Source organism: Parasteatoda tepidariorum, chromosome 2 (assembly GCF_982258835.1).
Source record: "Parasteatoda tepidariorum strain Cologne lab strain chromosome 2, Ptep-v5.0, whole genome shotgun sequence".
Lineage (NCBI taxonomy): Eukaryota > Metazoa > Arthropoda > Arachnida > Araneae > Theridiidae > Parasteatoda > Parasteatoda tepidariorum.
In genome coordinates, this window is record NC_141756.1 from 122,854,472 (window position 1) to 122,873,097 (window position 18,626).

The following is an 18,626-nucleotide window of genomic DNA, read 5'->3' on the forward strand; positions in this document are numbered from 1 at the left end:
GAATTGTGATTCGGAAAACACTTAATAGATGGGCTTCCATACGATACTCTAGTGTCCATGCTCCACGCTTAGAATAAAGTTATTTATTTTTCTTTCTGCTCCTTTTTGAGATGTTAATTTAATAGTTTGCTATACGCTTTTATCTCACCCCGTATGAACTTTGACTTCCAAAAAAATTGAAAAGTCACAGAAAACGAGTAAGCTAAAAGCGTAGAAATATTTTCGTACAAATTGAAAAATATTTTTAGATAATCATTGAACCTCATCTTTAAACAGTCACTAACTTTTATTATTCACTAATGCTCTTTCGGTTATACTTAATTTTTTAGATTTGCTAATTTCTTTTTCTTTAATTCAGTCAATTTCTTTTATTTTGCTCCTTCAATTGAATTGTTTAAAAGTCTGAATTAAAATACTATGAATAATAAACTCTATAACTTCATAAATTGATGTTGCATAAATTCGTGATAAATTAAATTACTTTTATGTTTCATATTTTATGTTCACACATTGAAAGAAAATTAATCGCGATTTTAAAATTTTTAATTTCTTGCTCATGTTCTAATAGCTTGCGTTTCTTTGTTTATTAATGAATCTATTATTCAGGGTATCCGCACTCCTAGAAAGTCATGGATTTCGGTATTGAACAAAATTTGTCTTTATTTGTAACTATTTTTTTAAAAAAAATAATGGAAAGTCACTGGTTTAGGTCGCGGAAAAATCTAATTTTTAAAATGGAATTTACCCCCTACTCTTCCAATATCATAATGTTCTAAATATCTAAATTTGTTGCTAAATCCCCACTCACATTCATATTCTGTTAAAATTTAAAATGTTTTTATCCTGTTCTTTAAAAATTTTGGTATTCTCTCAAAAAAGGAAATATAGAACATCATTTCTTGGGTGAATTATCTTTAAAACTTCTGCAATTTCAGAATTTTTTTATTTTATCAGTTTAAAATTCTAGTTTAGGCTTTTTGTATTACACTAACTTTAAAGATGAAATAATCAGCTTAAAATAACTACATATATATCTGACAGCATTTAGTTTTGTATTTTTTTCAGCTATTTTATTGCTTCAACTCTTTCTTTACTCTGTTTTTTTAAGTTTAAAATCAATAAATATGAAAATGCAGAGTATAACAGTTTTGGTTATATCTGTCATTTCAATAAGGGCTCATGATTTTTTTTTTAAAAATCAGTTTTATTTTTATTTAAATGCACTGTAAGAACTTTGATTTATGATTCAAAAAACTTTATAAATGAACTTATTATTCATGTTTAATCAAAATTAAATTACTATTGAAACTGGATTATAACAATATTTTAGAAGCACTAACTACCTCAAACAATTTTTCACTATAATACATAGTTTTGAATGCATAGCAACCATTTTGAAACAAATGCATGATTGAAATTTAAAGACTAGATGAAATAGAGAATTTAAAGAATTCTTTAACTATTAAAACAAAAATTCAATTAGCAAACCATAATTTTAATTTAAAATTGTGATTTCTTTTTTTTTTCTCTTTATTTTTAAAATGACAAAATAAATGCAACAGATTGTGTTTATAAATGTAGTCATTCATCAAAAAATAAATATTTAATCTATACATTTTTATATTAAAGTATTCATTTTATCATTTTATATTCATTTATCAAATTAGATAAGTTATGCTAAAAAAAATTTTTTTTTTTTAAATCTATGTACTCATTGGAATTTTTTTCACAAAATTTCTTTATAGAAAATCTGATAATGTCAAAGATACTGTAAACGTATTATGAGAAGAAAAAAAGTTATTGATAAGCACAATTCTAATTCTGGGTTATTTATTTTAATAAGAGACATTTTTATTCTGTGATTTGAAATTAATGTACGCATAGCTCATTCTAGGCAAGGTAAACAGGGAGCAGCACCCTGTTGCCCTTTTAGTCAAAAGAATCTACCCTGTTGCCCCTGAAGTAAATTAATGCCCTGATGTAATAGACTTCATACCTTTTTTGCCCTTTCTTTCCTCAACCCTTCTTTATTTGCAACTCTTTTTATTTAGTTTGTCATTACATAAATTTATATGGGAAAGGAAAAATAGCCATCACACCCCCTTGTTGCACTTGTCTTTGAAAGTTTGCAGTTGCTTCACTATCATTAAATCATAATTATTATTAATCATTTTAATTATTAAATCATCACTATACAGACACTTAAAAGCATACATTTATTATTTTATTAATATATGCATGCATTTTATTTGAAATAAATTACTAAGCTAATTAGCTCATTAACTCGATATATATATGTTACTTTATTAATAAAAATTAGTAATTAATTTGCTTTGGTACTTTTAGTAAAGTAAAAAAAAAAAAAAAAATTGACAATGTTTTTTAATAGAATGTGTAAAGCCCATAGAAAGAAATTATTGCCTTTTTAGAATAATAATGCCCTTTTTTTTAAAAACTTTTGCACCCTGCCCTTTTTTCTGCCTAGAATGAGCTCTGATATGTACGCAATATTAAGGATAACATAAATACAATAGTTTGTTATTTGCCACTAAGTTGTTTAAAAAGAAACACAAGTTTTCCAGCTCTCTCATTTCCTACGCGATTGCGCGGTTTAGAGTGTACTAAACCGACACAGCATTAAATGTTTACTTTAATGTGTACTTTCAATCTCAAGAATCAAAAGATTTTTAAAAATGTAATTTAAAATTTGTTGGAATTTAACTCACACCAAGTAAGTTCGTTAACCAAAATTAGTTAATGCAACAATTAATTTAAAATAAATTTCAAAACTGAAAGTATCAATAATTTAAAACACTGTTTTTTTACTTTTTACAAGCTGATTTAAATCAACAAACCCTGATTTCAATTATTGTTGTTATAATGCTTTTTTTAATTTTTTGTTGTGTTTTTGTCTGTGAAAATAGTAACTTCGGTAAGTCCTGAAAAATTCTTGGAATTATTCATGGAAAATGGTGGATTTGAAAATCCAAAATGTAGCAGAATACCCTGAACATACTCATGCTTCTTATTCTATTGAAAGGGTGGAGAAATGGGACGATTGTCTAAGGTAGAAAAGAAGAAGAGAGGATGGAAGCAAGATTTAGAAACTCAAAAAACAAGGCATCGATTTGCAGATACTAAATACAGAACAAAGGTGCAATTTTTATTTGAAAAAGTAGAAGAATTAGTGAATAATAATAAATCGGTGAAAACTAAGAAGGTAAGAAGTTGAGTAATTAAATTTGTGTATTAAATCAAATTTTTAATTAATAAACTGTCTATATTAGTAAATTGCTGATCAGTATTTGATTTGTATTATTACAGTTTTTTGCTAAAATGAATCATTGTGTAATTCACTTTAGCAGTGAATAAAGTGAATGAATCATAAATGAAACTATGTCTGCTTAGAAGAAATTTGGGTCCGTTAACGAAATATCTTTTCATAAAAATGGAAGCTTCACAAAATAATTTGTCTTTTAATCGGACCCTTCGCAAATTTTTTTTAATATTAACCTGATTCATAGATTATTTATTTTAGTTTTATAATTGTAAAAATATTAGAGTAGCACTTGAAATTTTCAAAAGAATTTTTTTTTCTTCCCAATATGTGTTTTCAAAAGTTTCCACTGTTTTGAATTCAATTACTTAAAAATAAAATTTTAGAAATTCACATGAAAATTTTCTTTACCACAAACAGGATGTCCATATTTTACTCTTAAGATAATGAATTTGAACTAATTAATTAATAGAAAATCTGTGTAACAATTTTTCCCTTTCTCACCTTTTTGTATTTAAGTACATATAATTGTAAAGGCAGACCCATTCATTCATCCACAGATCATAGTTTTGACCTGAACCAGAGAGTGATTAATCTCCAATTCAGGACCCCAAGAGGTATGATTTGTTATAGGAACACGGAGGACTTTCGGACCCGATAGATTTAACATGAACCAATCACCATTTACTACAGGGGGAGTAATGGCCTGGCGGAGATCGAATTCACAATCCCTTCCAACTAGGCCAGGGATGGCGAACCAATGGCACGCGTGCCATTCATGACACGCGACACAATATTTTGGGCACGCCACCGATCACAATTGTCATTACACTATGAATTGTTATTACACTATGAAGCATGTGTAACAATTAAATTAAAATTCACAAAAAACAAACAATATAATAAACAATTATTAATTAAAAAATTAACAATTAATGCTAAAAAAACAATTAATAAACACAAAAAACAAGCTAACAATAAATGACTAGCAAAAAAAAATTAACAGTTTTGCTTAAACTGAAATCTTACAACATAATATAAGTTATTTGTCATCTAATTTGCAACAACAGAAAATGTATTTTCTTTCAATGTAAATAAAGAGTTTTGAGTTGATAGTATTTAGTATTATTATTTTCCCAATAATCACGAAGTCAAAATTATTTGACGGCACGCCTATGACCTCATTAAACAATTTTTTAGAAAAAATGGCACGTTGGTGTATTAAGGTTTGCCACCCCTGAACTAGGCTATCCCAGCTAATGGTTAAGTTTTTTCCCTCTAAATGTGTTAATCGAGGCTGGTTAGTAGGGCACTGGACCCACGTCCAAGAGTTCGTGGGTTCGATCCCAGGCCAGCGGAAGACTCCCCGTGTAGTAAATGGTGACTGATGCACGTTAAATCTGTCAAGTCGCAAAGTCCTCCGTGTTTCCATAACAATTCGATGTCTCTGGGCGTACTGATCCAGGAGGTTTCTTGTCTTCTGGATTGGTTCGAAATTACAAGGCTACGGAGTTGAACCTTAGTCAGGGTTGCCACTCCACCGGGGGAACAGGGAAAACCTGGAAAATACAGGGAATTACAAAATCAACTAAAATAACAGGGAAAATTCAGGGAATTTTTTATATTTTCTTATAAACTGAGAAAATACCAGGAATATTTATTTCTTATTTTCTTCTTTTACAAAATGTTGATCTCTCAAGGAACAATCTATAGGATATTTAAATATAGTTCAGCTATACTATACTATTTCATTGGCTGTATTATTTTCTTATGTATGTTGAACTGCTCCTTATTTCTCTAAAATTTTATAGCAATTAAAACTAGTATTAGTTATCCTAATAATAGCTCAGACATTTGCACAGTGATTGTGTGTTTCCTTCTAATATATTGTGTATAATATATATAGGGAAAACGCACAGAATTTTTTTTCCAGATTTGTGTCGCAACCCTGTTAATTGTCGTAAACCCAAAATTGGGTCGGCTGTTCAATAACGGGTATAAAATATAAATGTGTCAATCTACCTAAATCCTAATTTCTCCCTAAATCAATAAATTGCTTTTTCAGGACAAATTTCTACTCAATTCAATAGAATGCATTGTATCTTTGGAAAAGGACATAGTGGCAATTGCAGGTATGTTTAGAATTTAAATAAAGCAAATATTTTTTTATAATTATCTGATGTTGATGTATTTTTCTGTATTTATATGCTCAAACAGGTTTTCATATACCTCAGGGAGATATTAAACCAATTATTATTTTTCTCATGTTTTCTTAACTGATGTACTTATTTGATTGTTGTATGTGTTATTTTTTAGAATTATTGCTCTTTATAATCGGGGAATTTTTTTGCAGGACCAAAGTATGAGCTTTGTTACATTTTAATCTAACCCATTAAATTAACAATAATGTTAAAACTTTATTAACTTAATTTATTTCCATGTGAATTTTTATAGGAAACAGAATTTTTCAAGAAAATATAAACCCTTCGTAAGTTTTAAAATTGACAGACAGAGCCAGGGGTCTGTCCAGGATAAATTTACTACCGTTTAGCAGTGCTTTCACAAATTCAACTTTAGGAAAAATGGTAGTTTCACAAAATATTTTAAAAGAGCAAGTTCTCTTGCAAACCCCATTCTCGTTGCTATCTATGAAAAAGAGGAGCTTTTCTGCCAGCTGTCTTTTACAAAAAGATAGCACATGTTTGCTCATAATGCAATGTGGTAAGCTTAGCCATATCAAAGCAAGTTTTTCGTTTCCCTCTGAGTTTAAAAAATTAAACAACGGGGCTCTCCCTCTATAAACTTTACAGGAAGTCGACATTCAAACATTTTCTTAAACACTGTTGTAAATTTATTCTAATAGACCTTTATTTTTTTATGAAACATTTTTTTCCCTCTGTAAAACTTTTTTCTGTATGACTCAGTTGAAAACAATCTCCCTATGAGGATAACTTTTGTGCTATTACTGTTAAATGTATGTTTTTATTAAATTCAAGTTGAAATTTAACTATGGACAATGATTTTTATGAATTTTAAAATTTGGATAAAATTTTTAGCCTAAACTTTTACAATTGTAAAAATGTTTTTGAATATAAGGGGGAAAATATATAGAAATTTACATGTCATAAATGATTTTTATTTGCAGTGACAAATTTTAAAAATATTTTCTTACTTAATTGTATTTTTGTGTTGACTTTTGAATATAATTTTTAATTTTCGCAAATTATGTTTTAAATTTTCAATAAATAGGTACTTCTTAAAAAAGCCTAGACAGATTCCTGAGAACTTGAACTAATGTGTTTTACTGTATCATAATAAATGCTCATTTTTTAAAAGACCATAAATTACAACAATGATTATTCTGAAAATTGCGTAGGAAATTAAATGAATCAATTAAATCAAACTCAATAGTATGAAATTCAATAATTTTCTGCTTGTTGATCATCCTGGAATAATATGCAGTCTGTGATATCATTGCTGATTCTAAAGCTCTTGTGTTTTATTAGAAAAATAAAGCAATGGAATATTTTTTCGTAATATATTCTTGTGTATAGTCAGGGGTCTGTCCAGGCCAAATTTACTACTGTTCAGCAGTACCTTCACAAATTCAACTTTAGGAAAAACGGTAGTTTCACAAAATACTTTTTCTTAAAATTTTATATTTGTATCCCGTAAGAAACGCTAAATCCATATTTTGTGTTGATGTTTTAATATAATTTTTAATTTTTCACAAATTATGTGAATATTGCCAGTCTAAATTTTTTAAAGAATAGGTACCTCTCAGAAAAACCTAAACAGACCCCTGATAGCAGGATGGTCTTACTCATAAATGCATAAAATATTTTATAGCTGGGAATAGTAAAACAAATCTTCTAAGAGTGCATTCACTTGAAAAGTTTAAGGAACTTCTCATTGTAATGAGGATTATATTGAACTTCTATTTTTATTAGTGATATTATGATTGATTTATTCTAATATTGCCAATATCCAAGTTTCAATCATATTAATGTAGAAACAGTCATAGATAAGTTGCACTGTCTAAAAAAACATACCTGCCAAGTTTCCTGTTTTTTAACAACTGTGTTTTTTTATTATCTTCTGTTTACCCATATATTCTCAAATATCTCCGTATTTATTGAAGAAATTTGTTTAAAAGAACTCGGTGATAAAATATCCGCTGATGGCAAAAATATTTCTCTCATTTCTCAACAGATAGTTACTATTGCCAGTACTGCAGTATGTTGAGTGTTAATAGTTTAAGTAAAAATATCCTAAGTGGTAGACAGGTCATGGGTTAAAGTCCCCTTGCCGTCAGGCTAACCGTGGGAGTTTTTCGTGGTTTTCCTCCCCGTGTAACAGAAATGCGGGTTAGTTCTATCAATAAGTCCTCCATGAGGATACATTTCTCTCAATACTTGATCCAGGAGTTCCCTTGTCTTCTGGATTGGGTTCAAAATTACAAGGTTACGGAGTTTAACATAAGTAGTCATAAACCCCCCCAAAAAATTGGGTCAGCTGTTCAGCACCGATTATGGAATAAAATAGTAATTATAAATAATGATTTTAAAAAATCTTTTTTAGATTAAGATTTATATACATATATTTTTACTTTGCTTAATGTAAGAGCTTTCATTATTTCCTATTTTGAATTTCTCTTTTTGACTTGCATGATGTAAAACTTAACTAGTAGCCTAAGAAATGTCACTAGTAAAATCTCCGTTTTTTTTTATTTTTGCAACATGTAAAATTTTTGACTTTTCTGTAAATCATATCTGTTGAAAAATTACACCTTATCTTTATTATCATTAACAGCTATTAATAAAAAATTTGAAACTAGTGGTTATCTAAAGAAAATATTATTTAATTATAGTTTTCAAAGAAAATATGTAGGTAATTATATAAGTTATAGTATATACTAGTTAATCATGAACAATTTACTAATGCTATTTATTTTGATTTAGGTATTGATTTGAACATTCTGCAAACATATACTAAGGTTAATAAACAGCAGTTAATTAAATAAAAAGAAAAAAAAGTATTTCAGAAGTACTTAACTTTTAAGTGTTGAATTAAAGTTTGTTAATAGATTGTAATTGTGTTAAAAAAATGTTTTTCATTACATTTGTTAATACATTGTAATTATGTTAAAAATGTTTTTCTTTGCATTTATCAATCATAATTGTTGCAAATAAAAAAACTAAAATAATAATAATAAAAAGAATTCTTTATATTTTTCTTTGATAGGGGAACAAATTATGAGAAAATGGAAGCAAGAATTTTTGGAATTTCTTATCCATGAACAAGCTTTTTGGTAAATATTTTGGTTCATTAAAATTAAGTATTGGTTTCTCTCACTTTTAAAATATATGATGTTTTAAATATGAAATTTCAAATTATTGTCCAGTAATATGTTTTATAATTCAATAATTATTATATAATATAAATAAGTATTAATATATTTTATAATCCAATTTAAGCAAATTAATTACATACCTATTTATGATCTTATTTGGCAAAATATTATAGCTTCCTCCCAAAAATATAATTTTGCTGTATCCTTGCCCATGTGTTGCTACAGACTGTCTGTAGAGATAAAATCAATGTTAACAGAAAGGTCCTATTTAAGATTATATTTGGAGAGGCCAATTACCATCATGTGGCATAACGTGGTTTCGAGACTAATATCAATGATAAATTCATTCTTGGACTAGATTTCTCACAAGGAAATAACTTTAGATTGAACTTCAAAAGCAACAACCGCTCGAGAGGAAGAACAGGAATTTAAAAATATAAGGAATGATGCAGGGAATTTTGAGTTTTTCCTTACAAACTGGAAATTCTATTTCTTATTTTCTTCTTTTAAAAGTGGTGACAACTTAAAGCACTTCCTAAAATGATAATGCCCGCAATTGTTTGAATCTTCAATCTTGGGAGCCTAAGAATTTCAGAAGCAATTTTTGCAGAAGGGCTGCTGATCATGCTTTTAGCATGTTTTTGTCCAGGAGAATTGCGCCAAACTTTGTTCATCTCCTGTTTTTCCCATTTTAGGACGGCCTTCTTTGTAGTCTTCATATTGATTCCACAGAAGGGTTCCGTTCCTATTGGATTGAAAGAGGATCCCTGTTTTGCGAGTTCATCAGCTCTTTCATTACCATCAATTCCCATATGCCCTGGTACCCAAATAAGAATGATTTTATTCCTTTTTGCCAGTTCTATTAGGAGATTCTTGCATTCCATAACAATTTTTGATTTAACTTGAAATGAGTAAAGAGCCATCAAGGCTGCTTGACTGTCGCTGAAAATAAGAATCCGCTTACCATGGTAGCCTTTCTTAATATTTATTTGCAGACAGTTTACTATAGCAAGTACCTCCACCTGAAAGACAGTAGCATACTCCCCAAGACCTTCAAAAAGGTTGAATCTTGGTGACAAGCCACAGACACCCAGTCCTGAGAGGTTACCTTTCTTTGATCCATCGGTATACCAGATTAGATCATCATTTTTTGTATCGATCGTGTTGTTATCCCATTCTTCTCTGGTAGGAAAAACTACTTCAAATGGTCTTTTAAACACGTACTTTCTCTCCATGCAGTCAGAAGGCATAAGGAGAGTTGGATGGTAAATTTTCTTAGTAATACTGGTATGACCTCCAGAAGAGGGCCTGTCATACCATTGATATTGCAATTGCATTCTATATGCAGTCATTCTGGCAGAGCTGCACATGAAGATATCTAAAGGAGTCAGGTCCAGAATTGCCTCAAGTGCTCTGGTAGGGGCCGTGGACATTGCACCTGTGATACACAAGCAGGCCAGTCTTTGCAGACTTCCCAGCTTGTCCTTCACAGTTTTCTGTTCCACTTTACACCACCATATCACTGAAGCATATGTGAAAGCAGGCCTGACAATTGCTGTGTACATCCAAAACATCATTTTTGGTTGTAAACCCCAATTTTTACCAAGCCTGCGTCTGCACATCATTATGCATTTTTTTGCTTGATTGATTTTGTAATCAACATGTTTATTCCAGGTGAGTTTTTGGTCAAGAATTAAGCCTAAAAATTTCACCTCAGAGGCAATATTGATTTCAACGTTAAAAAGTTTTGGGATAAAAAAGCCTTCCCTTTTTATTTTACGAGTGAATGGTACTAGATTGGTCTTCTGTGGATTTATGTCCAGATTCCTCTCCCTGCACCATTTGCTTACATAACTTAGGGCGTTTTGCATAAGTTAGCAAGTTATGTGAAAATATTTGCCAAGGATGAGTATGACAATGTCATCCGCATATCCCTGGGTATAGTAGCCTATATTATTTAGATGTTTTATTAGGCTATTTACAACCAGATTCCAAAGTAATGGTGATAGTACACCTCCTTGTGGACAGCCTCTGGTTGTTTTCTTTTCTAATGTCTCGTTGAAGATATTCATTTGAATGGCTCTATCCATAAGTAGGGACTTAATCCATAAACATAAAGTTTGGTCTATCCCTGTTTCCCTTAAGGCATTAAGGATGGATGGGTGAGAGGTATTATCAAAAGCACCCTGAATATCTAGGAAGGTGGCCAATGCAATTTCCTTTCTCTCCAGGGTGTCTTCAATCTTAGATACTAGCTTGTGTAAGGCTGTCTCTGTAGATTTACCAGGTTGGTAGGCAAACTGTAGATTATGCAAGGGGTTATTGCTACCCAGGTAATCCCTAATATGCCTATCAATAATTTTCTCCATAATTTTGAGAAAGAATGAAGATAAGCTAATTGGTCTGAAAGACTTAGCCTGGTCATAGTTACTTTTGCCAGGTTTAGGAATGTAAACAATCCTGGTCTTTTGCCATAGCTTTGGAATATGTCCCAGTGCCAGACTGGCTCTGTAAATTCTGGTTAACACAGGGATGATAGGATCTCCTGCCTTTTGGATCATTACAGGAATGATTCCATCAGGTCCAGGGCTTTTAAGTGGTTTGAAGGTGGAGATAGCCCACCTGACATTGTTTTGATTGATAACGTTCTTAGCATAGGTCCATTGATTTCTTTGTATTCTTTTTACAGATCCAATGAAATGCTGTCCTTCATTGCTATCCATATCAATGGCTCCTGGAAAGTGAGTTTTGGCCATAACTTCCATTATCTCTTTTCCAGTGGTAGCAAAGTTGCCATCCTCATCCTTTAAGGTGCCAACCATCATGGGTTCATCCCTTCTAAGGATTCTCTGCAGTCTAGCTCCTTCAGAGATAGAATTTACCTCTTCACAGAACTTTCTCCAGGATTCTTGTTTGCTTTTTCTGACATTTTTGTTATAGTTGGTGAGGGCTCTTTTATAGTTGTCCCACTCACCATGTTTCTTTGCTTTATTAAAGAGTTTTCTAACATTTGCCCTTTCAGTTTCCAAGGAGTTGTTCCACCAAGGACATTGGGGCTTTGCTCTTTTGGTACATATTGGGCAATTTTTATTGTATGAACCTAGAATTTCGTTCTGCAGAGTTTCTGCTGCAATTTCTAGATCATAATTATCTCTAATATAATTTTCTCCCAGTTGAGTCAGTCCCATGATATCGTCTTGGAATTTCTTCCAATTTGTTCTCATTGGGTCTCTGAAGCAGCGGTCAATATTTATATTGGAGTTTATTTCAAAATGGATGTTTTGATGGTCAGAACCTGATGGTCTCCCATCTACTTTCCATTTTGTGATATTTTTACTAATAGCCGGTGTTGCTATAGTAATGTCAATTACTTCAGAACGATTAGAAGTTATGAAGGTAGGGTCATTGCCTTTGTTCAAAATATCTAAATTGTAATTAAGAATAAATTCTAAAAGACACTCACCTCTTTTATTTGTGTCTGTGCTGCCCCATACAGTATGGTGAGCATTGCAGTCAAGCCCTAGGACTACCTGCAAGCTGTTTTCTGCACAAAACTGCAGGAGTTTGTGCAGTGTTTGATCAGGTGGAGCCTTCTCTTCATAGGGTAGGTAGACTGAGCAAAAAACAATTTCTCGGTCTCTTCCCTCTATATTGAGTCTGACTTTCACTGCTGTTAAATCCCTATGAATAAAATCTGTTAGAGGTAGAACCTTAATATCTTTATCTATTAGGATACATGTTCTAGCTTCACTATTAAGATTATAAATGAGCTTGCCTTTTGTTCCTTTGAGGCCACTGATTTTTCCCCTGACAAGCCAAGGTTCTTGGATCAGGGCCAGGTGAAAATCCTCATCAAGAAATTTCTTGGTGAGGTTTGTGGTGCCACTTCTACTGTGGTGGATGTTGGCTTGAAGAACCTTCACCCCCATTGTTTTTGGAAGGTTTGTCTAGGACTTTGGCTTGAACTTGGTGAAGTCCGATATAAAATTTATATCCCCTTTTGCCAAGTGTTGCCGCGTCCAGTTCAAGCACGCTAAGGACGATGGTCTGTCCTGATGGTTCATTCTTCCGATGAAGTATGTTCCATTCGGTTGGAGTAAGCCCACCATTTTGTGCCTCAATCTTTCTCAGGACCTCTTTGGGCTCCAGTTTACTACAGACTTTCGGCAGTTTAGCAATGATCTTAGTAGTTCTGACAAGTTTCCTTGCCTCTCCTACCAAGAGAGTTTGCTCCTGCCATGGGTTTAACTCAACTACAGTCTGTTCCAGCCTCTTAGAGCTCCCCAGATCTGCACAGTTGATGATAAGTGCCCCATTTTCTAGTCTGCCAGAAAGAAAAGTGGGGACAAAACCCTCTTCATTTCTAGAAATTTTTTCAGTTATCAAGAACTCAAGGTCTAGGGCCTGTTCTTCGGATAAGCGCTCAAGAGGATGTCCTTCAAGAATCACAGCCATTTTGACTGCCGTTAGAGCTTCCTTAAAGGTTATACCTTCAGGTCCTTCTTTCCTGGCAGCCTTTGGGGCTACATCTTGTTCCATCCTTTGGCTTTGTCTTTTCTCGCCTCTCTGCTTTGGTTTGGGTTTTTCTACCCAGGTACCTTCAGCCATCTTCTTTTCTCGGGCAAGTTTCTTTTTCTGTGCACCAGATAGTCTTTTTTTAAGTTTGATCCCATCCATGGAGGCAGTCATGCTATTAATAGCTTCCTGCCCCACTTGAGATGTTGATTGGGTAGAGGTGATTTCTACCTCTTTTGATGAAGGGTTCATTTTTTCTCCTTCAGTTGGTTTTTCCCTGGTTTCCTTTTCTTTTGCAGAAAGGTCTACTTTGGGATTTTCACCTGCAAATGCAGTAATTTGAGTTGTATTTTTGTCATTTTCAGCCATAAATTACCTCAAATAAAAAGCTCAGGTAAAGAAAGTCAGCGCAGCATTGCCTGAGTTACTGGGTAAGGCAATTACTCTAGATGTTCGCCAGTCAAACTAGAGGCTCCGTTAAGACACTATAACTGCAGTGCCATTCACCCAAGACACGGGTCGCGTAACACCTGGGTTACGGGAGTTGGTTCGCGACCTCCTATTTGTTATTCAGAGGCTATCCTGTCAGTGCTACAGGACATTCAGCTATCCACCACCTGCCGTCGCGCCTGGTAACCGCTCAAGCCCCAGGTTTTTTTTAAAAAATTTAATTTAAAATATTTTTTGCTTTCTAACTTAGAGGGTGAAAATGTTGAACATCCTTGAAGTATTTTTGGATACTGAAGATAAAGTATTTTGGATGCTATGAAAGAATTGATGTTGGTATCACTGGCAGTCAAAAACAAAAAGCTATCAGCTGACCTGATGGCTAGTTATTAATTAAACTACCCTTCTATTTTTTTAATTTTATGTTGTTGCATGTGGTTAAATGAAATCATTGCTTCTTTATAATCATGTTTTATGTAAAAAAAAAATCCTTTTAACTGTCAATTTTTCTAAAGTATAAAAGTCAATAAAAAAAACTAAACTTATATATTTTTTTTATTTTCCTTTTGAAAAGACAGCTAGTTTTTTAAAGTGGCCATTAAAAATTTCTCACATTTTCACCAGATATTAACGTAATTTTGTTAACTGAAATACATTAATAAATTAAAAATAAATGTTCATTAAGCGTTTTATTCTTTTCTAGTGAAAGTTCATAACGAAAGATCATAAACAAATCAACCTGTGTACATACAAGATGATTCAACCAAGCAAGCTACCATGCCTGACTACAACTCTGTCTTCACTGTTTCATCTGGTAAGTAAAATTTTTGCTGATAATAAGTGTAATATTTTTAACTTATTGTATTAATCTATATATAATTAAAACATTTTAATTTTAGTAGAAAACATTTATAAATAAGAATTTTTCAAAGTACTTCTTTTTTCAAGAAATAAAAATATTTTTTCTTCATTAAGAAGGATATATATTGTCCTAATTTCTTATGGATCAAGAAATTGTGCAAAGTTATTTTAATTGACAATCACATTTTTTTTATTTATGTTTTTTAATATTCCAAAAAAATCAGTTATCAGTTTTATTACTAATTCAATGGTATATATATTTATTTTTAAAGTCTTACAAAATTATATGCATTTAAGGCACAATTTAGTTTTTCTTACATTGTCAATAGTTAATTCATTATTAACTTTGAAGAAAAATTCAATTATTACAATATACATATAAATTATTAAAATCACAATTTTTTATTTTTCTTTATTTGAGAGTGGTTATGGATTAATAGCCCTTAAATTCACATTTCTCATTATAATTCCCAATATTTGTGACTTAAAAAGTAACACCTAAAGGAGAAGAGATTTGCCTGAACTATATTTTTTAAATGCAAAAGTTTATTTATGTGTTAAGTAATTTTTTTAAAGAATTGATCATACAAATCTGTTTCCGAATATGAATACTACACAATTCTTTATTTAATCCGTATTCTGTTGTGAATTGATGATCTGAATAATAAATAACTGAATAATAAATGTCCAATGTGTTAAATTAGCTGTAATTTTTTTTAAATTTCTATGTCTCTAATACTAATAAATTAATAGAAATATAGCTTAATATTAGTATGATTTTCAAAGGGTTATAAATTATATGCTAACATTAATGTTTTAATATTTCTGCATATTAAGTTTAAAGGAGATCATGAAGTTTGTACTCCAACAGAACAAAACTGCTCTGCAAAACTCTAAACAATGATTTATATATTTTATTATGTAAATAACATAATAATTTTTTTTTTAATATTTAGTATTGTCATTTAATTCCTAATCTTTTAGAGAGTTATTAATTTATAATTCTTACAAGAATGAAGAAAGCATATTATTATTTTTTATTTATTGATTTTCTTTTTTAAAAAAGATGTTTATCATAAATTAAATGCTGAACTTAAGTTTGATTAGGACATAAAAAGGTGAAATTGCTTACAACAAAAGCATTAAAAAAATTATAATTAATTGAAATCAATTTTATTTGCATTAATATCTTTTACTCCTAATTGGTATAGAATAAAATATAAGTATAGAATAATTCTTAATAAATTTAGCTTAATAAAGTTTATCTTCTTTAATTTTTTGTTTTATGAATAATTTTATAAATAAATTTAAACGTGGAATTTATAGTTTTAGTTTTATCTTTTATATTAAATTTACAAATTCAATATAAATGAACAAAACCTGTTTAAAAACTTAGTTTCAACTAATTTCATAAATTTTAATTTTATTCTCTGTGATAATTAAGGATTTCTTCCATTTCATCCAGTTTATTCCATTGCATTCTGAATGTGCAAAAATAGTGTCTTATCCCTGTTAGGATGCAAAGTATGTCATTTATAAAAGTTTAACCCTATTCTAAATTTAAAAATTACAGAAATGTTTCAAGCAAATTTAAGAGGAAATCATTAGGCAGGACTTTTAACTTTCTACTTTACACTGTAGTATATAAATCAGTACAAGAAAAAATACATCCTAATACATTAACATGTTAACTTTATTCATTTAGTTTTTAAAATTACTTACTAATAATTATTTTTTCTATTATGAGACAACATGAATATTAACTGAAGGCAAGTAAACAACTATGTTGACATTAGCATGACTCTGAAATTTTGTACAACTTTTTTATTTCAATAAAATGAAATACATTCAATGACTATACTCTTATGAATGGACACAGAGGAACAAAATTACATTAATTTTTATTTGGTATAAAATAACATAATTTATAAGTATTTCTATGTAAAGTTATTTTTAAAAAAAAAATTTTTTTTTGAAACATTTGTGCCAGATTCTTACAGATTTTCTAAAGTTATTTTTCTATTTTTACTGCACTTTTTCTTCCTACTTGAGGAGAATGCTTCGCAAAAAAAAAGAAGGAAAAAAAACTATTCTCAAGAATTTACAATAGTTAGTTAAAAGTATTTACATAATTGAAAAATAACTTTCAATATTCTCTTTCTTGTATATTTCAAAATTTATGATAACTACTGAAATCAAACAAAAAAAATTATCAATTAATAAAGAATGGTGTCAAGTGCTTACAGTCTAAATTTTTAAATCCTTTGTCATTTATTAATTTATTTTTGTAACATACTAGTCCAGATAATTGTAACTTAGGTACTGGTTTTCAGCTTTGCTGCATAAATGTTTCATTTACTACTTCCTTTAACTACCCTACATTACCTTTTATATATTTAACATCTCATTATGTAAACACTTTTTAAATGGTATAGTTATATATTGATCAATTATTCGTTGCTAAAAGTTTAAAATTAGGCTATGATTAATTTTACTTAGTATAAGATTCTTCTAATCTATTTCTTATAACTGGAATAATAAAAGTACAATCAGTATTGTTGCAAGTAGAGTGTCAGCATTTTAGAGTGCATATTTATCCACTAGCTATAATTTAATAAAATTTCAAGCCATATCTGTTAAATGCGATACTGTAGATAAGATACTCTAAAATTTGTATTTCAAAATTAGTTCCCTATAAATTATGTTTTCTTACATTATTTAGATTTTGTAATTTTTTCAAGAACATAAATATTTAATAAACATACAATGAAATTCATCAACTAGCTTATATAATTAAGTAATTTCAAGCGAGATCTGTATATTGTAAAATTTCTATTTCAAAATTAGTTGCTTATAAGTTATATTTTCCTACATTATTTAGATTTTATATTTTCTTCCCTAACACAACAATTAAAATGCATAGTTGGTTACTAAATTTGCTGCACACAAAATAGTCTTAACTTCTTTTTTAAGCGTATTTTTTCAATCGTCTCCTGTTTTGTAACAAAAACTGTTTCCTGTTTACCCGTATATTCAGTAAGTTTCTTTGTATTTGTTGAAGAAATGTTTTAAAAAAAATATTTTTCCATAAAATATCTATTGATGGCAAAAATAAAATTAAAAAATCTTTAATTTATATATTTTTGCTTATTATTTAAAAATATAAGCAAAAAAAAATCTTCTTTAGATTAAGATTTATATACATATTTTTTACTTAGCATAATGTAAGTGCGTATATTATTTCCAATTTTGAATTTCTCTTTTTGACTTACAGGATTATGCATGATGCATCAAAAATTTACTTGCAGTCTAAAAAATGTCCCTAGTAAAATCTCCGTTATTTTTTTTTCTCCTATGTTGACAGGTATGTGGATGCATTTATTTGTTGATCCTCTTTATATTGATAATTTAAGACGATAAGTCATTATCTAGACATCTTATGTTATTTAGCCTGTTTACACATTTGAGCTGGTCAATAAAAAAAATTTTGCTACACAAAACACATTGTAAAATACAAATAATATTATTATAATGTGTTGTGTGAGAGTCAAATATCTTAAATCTCATCACCATCAAAACAGAATGGGGGGAAAAGACAAGACAGTTTTCTGAAATGCATAGCTTCAGTGTTTTTATTGTGAATAAAAACATTATTCAGTGCTAATATGTCGGAATTAATGGTTACTCAATAATATGTTATCACAGTAATAACGACCTCACTTTTGTATTTTACTTTTAATATCATAATTAGGAACATAACAGTTTAGGAACATATTAACTTTATCATAATTAGGAACATAACAGTTAGGAACAAGATGATTAGATATAGAAATTTAATACAACAATGTTAATGTTAGTTTTTACAAAGTTAAATATAAAACTGCAAGTTCACTGGAAACATCATGCTTATTTTGCTGCTAATGACCATTGGCACTCTTAACAGCAATAAGTTTATATATATTTCTTACTATGTTTATTTATTAATTCAAAATATTTTTGGGAATGTATAGTGTAATGAAAAATAAAATTTTCCTTTATTTAAATACAGAGTGTGTAGCGTTTTTAAAAAATGCTTGAAGGTGCTTATTTTTGATTTATGTTTTTTAAAAGCTCTTAAAGGTGCTTTTTATATTCGGGATTTGAAAAAAGTGTTTAATTCTATCTTTCAAAAAG

General features: G+C 29.9%; 1 protein-coding gene across 10 annotated transcripts in view; it reads left to right on the forward strand.

The window, feature by feature from the left end:
* The first annotated feature begins 259 nt into the window (after window positions 1-259).
* LOC147816142 (uncharacterized) overlaps window positions 260-18,626 on the forward strand; it is a 44,766-nt gene continuing 26,399 nt past the window's right edge. For 4 of the 10 annotated variants that reach the window (XR_015431793.1, XR_015431790.1, XR_015431789.1 and 1 more), the window contains exons 1-5: window positions 2,796-3,220; window positions 5,343-5,409; window positions 8,522-8,588; window positions 14,296-14,406; window positions 17,728-17,817. Coding sequence is in view for 1 of the 10 variants with exons in the window: in XM_087158258.1 (XP_087014384.1) it covers window positions 3,050-3,220; window positions 5,343-5,409; window positions 8,522-8,588; window positions 14,296-14,308 (318 nt within the window). In the remaining 9 variants the exon portion in view is untranslated. Of the gene's footprint in view, window positions 640-2,795; window positions 3,221-5,342; window positions 5,410-8,521; window positions 8,589-11,319; window positions 11,372-14,295; window positions 14,407-17,727; window positions 17,818-18,626 lie in introns of those variants that run through there. The other 6 variants (XR_015431794.1, XR_015431795.1, XR_015431788.1 and 3 more) reach the window with 5 other exon arrangements.